Source organism: Buceros rhinoceros, unplaced genomic scaffold (assembly GCF_000710305.1).
Source record: "Buceros rhinoceros silvestris isolate BGI_N320 unplaced genomic scaffold, ASM71030v1 scaffold15899, whole genome shotgun sequence".
NCBI lineage: Eukaryota > Metazoa > Chordata > Aves > Bucerotiformes > Bucerotidae > Buceros > Buceros rhinoceros.
This window is the reverse complement of record NW_010429913.1, coordinates 1-7,129: the sequence shown is the minus strand read 5'-3', so window position 1 is coordinate 7,129 and position 7,129 is coordinate 1. Positions and strand designations below refer to the sequence as shown.

The 7,129-nt window shown below is 43.6% G+C and overlaps 1 protein-coding gene across 1 annotated transcript in view; it reads right to left on the bottom strand.

Annotated features, from left to right (window-relative positions):
* Positions 1-3,145, bottom strand: part of BACH2 (BTB and CNC homology 1, basic leucine zipper transcription factor 2) — a 22,654-nt gene extending 19,509 nt beyond the window's left edge. Inside the window, exon 1 of the mRNA XM_010142847.1 lies at positions 3,077-3,145. Within this exon, the coding sequence (XP_010141149.1) occupies positions 3,077-3,145 (69 nt within the window). The remainder of the gene's footprint in view (positions 1-3,076) is intronic.
* Positions 3,146-7,129: the final 3,984 nt, after the last annotated feature.

Genomic DNA, 7,129 nt, shown 5'->3' with positions numbered 1-7,129 from the left:
CTCAGGACCAGAGCTGCAAAGCTCACAGATTTTGACAGAAACCCCTGACTTCCAGAAACAAGCCTTTGTTATTTACAGATCTGCACTTCTGATGCTGGATTATGAAGATACTGCAAGTGGTGCAGACTTAGATGGAGAGAAAAATAATTTTTAAACACCTCTAAAATTGCTCCCAATAGCTTTCCATACATAATATTACTGCCATATCTGCTATTTTTTGAAACAGCAGATTTTCATGCACCTACTTACACACTTGTACACTGTACACTTGTACAACCTCTGGTACACAACTGCCTAGATTTACAGCTGGCTATTAAATCAATCTCTGCTTTATCAGTGTTACACTTTCTGCCTATTTGTTAGATTATCAGCTCACTAAAGGCCTATCTGCATTTTATCTGTGCAGCATGATTAACAAAATTGCTCAGGAACTTAATGAGCTACTTGCAGGCCAATGTTTCTCTTTGATAAGATCTTCAGTGTGGGGGCTTACATATTCCTACTCATTTTGTAAGCTCTGCAGCAGTGTAAGTCAGCAGCCATAAAAACCATCTGGGGTCTTTGGGTCCCTTTTGATGAGGAGGGACTCTGGAGCACAAACCCAGCTCTCCTGGCAGTTGTGTCACTTGGCCACTAGGTGGAATGACTGGAAAGCAAATTAAAATAATTTTCTGTGCTGGGCCAGGGTTTCACCTGCCTGTTCGCTGCCCCAGCGCAGGCATGCTGCAGAGCCCCGGTCTGACTCATACCACCCCACAGCAGGGCTGTCTCTCACACTGACTCAGGTTTCTGCTCCCAATAAACCATTGTGATAACAAACAACAGCAAGCCAGCTGTTAACAGCTGTTCTGCACTGAATGTATTGGAAACAGAGCCTGAGACTGTGCTGTGGGCTCCCCACAATGCCCGGCAGATGCTTCAAGCAAAGGATGATGAAAAAGCTGCTCAAATATGCACCTTGACTTCCTTACAATATCTCGCCCAGTAACAGCTTTTCTCACTCTCACAATCTTCAGGTCCAGAGGGGGGAAACTCCTTTTCAAGCACAGGGCGCTTGTCATTGCCCTCGGGGAGGAATCTCTCAAGGCCAGCGCTTGCAACTTCAGGAACAATAACTTTGGTAACAAATGGATGCAAAGCTTTCTTCCAAGTGTGAAAGTTAGCACAATCTGTTGCCTGAAGCTGTCAAATTACTGATTTTGCTTCCTGCCTCAGCCCCACCAGCTTTGGGACCATCTATATCTGACATATTCTGGCAAGAAGGCTGGAATCAAGGCACTGGAGCGTGACTATGAGCACCTCACATCAGGAAAGAGAAGGCTTCAAAGCTGCACGTATTACCGTCACACACGCCTTTCTGTAGGAAGAGGTAAGAACAGTCTTTTAAAATGATTTGACCTGACTGATGCATCCCAGTGAAAACAGTTAGTGAAACCAAGTTAGTTTGCGTTTGCAGGAGGAAACAGATAATTTCTCTGATATAACAGTCTCCATTTACACGTGAGGGAGACCTTAACTGAATGTGTAAAACACAAGTCAGTAAGAATGTCAGGGTTTTTTTTCCACCTACTGTAAACAAGATTCCCTAAGTCCACAATTTTTTGCTTTTAAACCTGATTTTTCATGTAAATTCATGTTTAAGTAGGCAGGTCAGTTTGTGGTAACCTCCACTAGGCACCTTGTCCAAAATCATATGCCAAGTCCCTGCTTCCCTGCCCTCAGATCATTTGCCTTATTCTAATTTCTACCCATTTTGATTGTTTAATTAACTGACTTCATGAAAAACAGGCAGAGAAAAGGTAAAATGTACATACAAAACAACAATGCCCACACAGACGAAAAAAAGCAAAGCAAAGATCTCAGCTTATGGAGGCTTGTCTTATCTTTCAAGGCAGGCCAGAAGAGGACTTCTCTTCCATACCTGAAACATGCCAGACACCCTGCCAAGTCTAAGAATGAATCACTGCATTTTGCCTTGCTCCCGTCCCCAGCTAGTCTTGTATTAAAACCCTCCTGCACACCCAGTGCACGGCGGACACTGGTCCTGCAGCCCTGCCTAAGCCGTCTGGCACATCTTGCTCTACAGCAATCCAAGCGATCAAGCGCTGGGGGTCCACATGCAGCTCCCACCTCTGCCATGCTGCCACAGGTACACCACGCTCAGCACACAATGTGGAGACCCATGACAATTCAGCGCTGTGGCAGTAACAACCCTGATCACTGCTAAGGTGAAAGAAAGTTCTCCAGCTCTTTTATCTGCCGCTTGTCTTTCAGGCTGAGCTAGCTGAGCCAAGGGGATACGTTCTGTGTGACCATGAGTTTGATACAGAGGAATGCACTGGAAATATAATTACTGTCAAGAGAGTTGTTAATCAGCATTAGCCATATTGAATTTACAAAATACGGACAGCAGCCCTGCAGAAAATAAGCATGTGAAACCTATTTTAGTTTAGTCTGACTCTGATTTTCTCCTTACAGAATCCTAAGGAGCATGATGCTCTGGTTAGTTTTAATTGATTTAAGTGACCAGACTTCCACTACTTCCTTTGGGAGATCCTTGCCAGACTCTACTTTTAAAATCTTTTGAGGAAATATTCCTTCCCTTATTTTCTTCCATCATCTCTTATTATATTTCCTCACTGTATTCCGGGTAATGCTTCTTCCTTTTGGAGAAATAGTTGAATTGTTGTTATACTTTCTGTCTTCCCTTCTTTTTTTGGTTGGTATTCTATTATTAATAAAAACCTGACTAATTCAAGGAAAACAATATTGATCACTGTCATATGTGAGAATAATAAGAAGCTAAGATGAGAGTCAGAAATGAGAAATGCTAGTAAAGAAGGCAGCATTATAGATGCAAAGGTACCGTGGTTTTAGCACAGCATTTTTCTAGTACTGGGCATGCACTGTTCTAAAATTAGGAGGAGGGCTAGCTCACTTCCATGTTAGGAACATTGCATTTTTGGGGGGGACTTTTAGGGCAGAAATTCTCTTTAAAATGTAGTTGTACACACACCCACAGGAGCCATGGGAGATAGAGCACCGTGGGTGAACTCTCTCTGGCTCCCTGTTGTACCTGGTCCCCTCCACGATGGCCCATCAAATGCGCCGTGGAGGCCTCCAGGTTGTTTTGAACATGAGACATGGCCTCAGAGCAGAGGCAGAGGTCTCACATTTCTGTGGATGGGCTGGACTCTCTGTGAGTTGCAGAGTCCATCAGTACATGCTCATTAGCTGGCTGCCCCGACTTCCAGATGTCTCAAAATCCCAAACAAATAGACTAAAGCCTCCAATTCTTCACTGATGGTATTTCTCACGGTGGGGAAAAAAGGTTATTTCCAAAGGAAATATGGATGTCTGGTAACCCTGCTCTGAATGGCCTCTGTATGAAAAGCTGCATCTGGAGTGGGGAAAGCCAAGCCCTGCAAAATGCCAGCAAATCTGAGTTCAATTTAAAGAGGGGAAAAGTGATTAAGGACAAGGAAAAATCACTGTAAACATGTAGGAATGTAAAACTTGGCAAGGCAATATCTAAAAAGGAGCAAGAGAATGTTTACAGTAATCTGATGCATACTGACATCAAGAACAGAGAACTGTCTAGTTTGCTAAGGGGTGCTATTGCCAACTGCAGTGAAAAGAAACTGAAGAAATGAAAATTGTGAGGATTTTTTCCTGACTCTTAAACTAACAGCAAATTCTGTGCGATCTTTGCTGGCTTTCAGGGAAGATGATGGATACTTCATGTCTGAGCGCTGCAAAGCAAAACTAACAAAGCACAACCGTGTCCCAGCAAGGTGGGCTTGGATAATTTGGTGGGCTTTTCCAAGCCTAATTTCCATGTTAATGAGGGCACAGTGCCAATGGTCTTCTAGAAAACAGCATCACAGTTCAACAGCAAATGTACATGCCATCATTCCTTTTCAAATAAACCATACCTGAGGCATATTCAAAGAAGAAGCTCACTGGTGTTAGTGTGGGAGGGCAGAGCCCCCTTCTCCGCTCTGGGGATACGAGATCTGCAGAACGTTACTTGCTAAATCCTACCGAACTGGGGGTAAATTAGACAGTCAGACCTTCAGGCCCACTGAGAATGCAGAACTCCTGACAAAGCAGCACAGGTGCAGATTATTTATTACCTTTACGCATTTCAGTCGTCTTGTTGAGATCAGTAGTTCTGATGGGTTTTCTGTGAAGCAAGCTGCTGGTAGGATTACGGATTATATTTTTAGTATTTTGATTTTCAGGCTAATCAAACCTCACATGCTGAATACCAAACACAAAACTAAGTATTAATTTAAAATGATTGGATAGAAATGCAGAATAGGACTGTTTCTTGCAGAACTCCAAACCAATTATTCACATACTGGTTTGTAGCGGGCTCACTGCAGTACTGATTTTGTTAACCTTTCCTCCAGTGTTGCTACTGCGGTCTAAAGACATGTGTGGAGACCTTTCAAATCCATCCCAGTCCTGAATTTTGTCTAACGAGCCCAAGGATGTAGCAAGCAAACTACTAATTTCTCACTCGGCCAGTGTGCTTCTAACACTACAGCTTACATAATCAAATACGTGCTGGAAATAGGAGATAAGATTAGCGACAGTTAACTGCTGCTATTTTTTTCCGCAGCCTGAAGAAGGTCTCTGGGATTAAATATTAACTCTAATCTTATTTGTTAAAAATAGCACATGCTGTATTCTTTTTCTTTTACGGCCAATTGCAAGGATAGCACAGAAGTTATTTTCAGAGTGTAATCTGATAACCAAAATCAGTCACCAAAGCTGTTATTCCATTAAGAGTTAAGACACTTCCTGGTTATTTACTTGGTTATTTTTACTTGGGATGGTGGAGCCTGGCAGATCCTGGTTTTCCCAGCTTGATTTTACTTGGTTTTGGAAAACTCTCTGAAAGATGTAAATATATTACTAGGCTCAAAAGGGTCAGTCATGTGTCAGAAGGGTCAGAACCAGTGGTGCTAGACATCATGGTTTGTCCCTAAATGTGCACAAAGTAAGCCGGCACACAGTCAGGAATTGTTTTGAAACCATGATGCTCTTCCATAGGGTGAGAACTTGCAGGAAGCAAGAAAAAGTCAGAAGAGATGATAAACACCAGAGCGCTTTTGCAAGCCAATGCCACACCACCATTTTACTGCATTTTTCCCTTCAACTTAACAGCATTTAAACATTCTCTCACCAGCAGCTTACAGACGTATTTCCCCTAACTGCTCATAAAGCTGTGGAGCTCTTAAAATGAGCAATCACTCTTAAAAATTCAATGTGGGTGAGAAGCATCAGATACAGGTATTTGTATTATCTGGGCTTCGAAACGAGAGGAGCATATATCTCGTTGATGATGAAGACTGATGAAAAGAGGCCCGTGCTTTCACACTAAAACCACTTTCTAAATTAAGCAGATACCCTGCTGCCCCCAGTTTAACATTCTGCCATTTAGGTGGTGCCTACAGATTTGGGCAGAAGACTGACCCAAAGTCCAAGTGACAGTCTGGCATCTCCCACATCGTATCACATCGCATCACATAACATCACATCGCAGTGGTGGGAGGCTACCCACGCTGCTACCACGAGAGACACCTCTGGGAATGAACGCACACCAGGGACACCAAGGGAAGGAAGAACCTGGACACACAGCTCCTTTCTTTGAAAGGCTGATTGATCTGATTTAATTTTTTTTTTCCCCCCAAAAGTCCCACTGAAAAAGCTGCATCAAGGCCAGGCTGAGAGGCATCTCCGCATCTTCCCAGTGCATCCTCCCCTACAGCCTCTTGAGATGTGAGGCTGAGAGCTTCAGGGAGATGCTTAACTCCATTTAGCAGTACTTCTGTAAAAACGCCACATTGCAAGTGCTCGTCCAACTTCAATTTTGTGCTCTTGAAAAAAAAAATTGCACAGGTGCCCCCCTCAGTTTTCACCCTTTAAGTCCCAGCTTTCAGCCAGATGACGGATCTACACTAGAAGCCCCGACTGCCTATGTGAGTATTTACAAATGGAAGGAGGACATCAGATGACTTCTCATTTTCTTTTCTTGGGTACAATGAACAGATGCAGAGGCAGCACTTCAAAGGGTATCACCCTGCCCCACTTGAAAGGGGGGGAGAGAGACCAACATCCCCCAGCGCCCACGGAACAACACGATGCTCCTAGGTAGCAGGCACAACTGAATGAGGTGAGACAGGGAGGAAGGAGAGGTCATTCACAGAGGACTCGCCTCGAGGATAGGAAGCAATAATTGCAAACCATGCTCATTGCCCTGTGAGAAGTGCGTCAGCGCTGACGGAGGGGCAAGTGGCTTGGAATTGATTGCCAAGTGTAAAGATGGCGTAAACAGCCAGCAGATCAAAGCCCATGTTATTGGTTATGTCAGTGTTTGACCGCATGTGACTTATGGGTGGAGTGCAGCAGTTAAGGCACCCGCATACTTGGGTTTTTCTGAATCACAATCACTGTGGAAATGGCCCCAACTTTGAAGCATTCTCAAAAATCCTGGCCCCCAAGGCCAACAATGACAGATGAACAAAACAGGAAGGCAGAATCAGAAGACATCTAAGAAATAAAAAAAAAATTAAGTTTGAAGTAATAAAAGTAAAAATAAAGTAATATCTGATTCAATGGCAATGCTTGTTTTTTAATCCACGGTTTCAAATCTTATGTCATCTGAGTTATTAAAGCCCAACTGAAACTCTTCTGAGCTTCTAAAAGTGAGATTAGTTTCCAATCAAAATGAATCACTGACTTGTGGAAATCCTGACAGTATCCGTGGGCATTTTCAGCATCCTTCCCATCCCCGAAATTTTGAAGGGAAATTAATTTGTTGAATTTGCCACACCTTTCAGAAAACATATTGTTTAGTGAGATGGAAGGTAGAAATCACCAGGCATCATCACAGAATCACAGAATGGCAGGGGTTGGAAGGGACCTGTAGGGATCATCCAGTCCAAACCCCTTTCTAAAGCAGGTTCACCTAGAGCAGTTTGCACAGGATTGCATCCAGGAGGGTTTTGAGTATCTCCAGAGAAGGAGACTCCACAACCTCTCTGGGCAGCCTGTTCCAGCGCTCCCCACCCTCAGAGTAAAGTTTTCTTCATGTTCAGGTGGAACTTCCTGTGTTCCA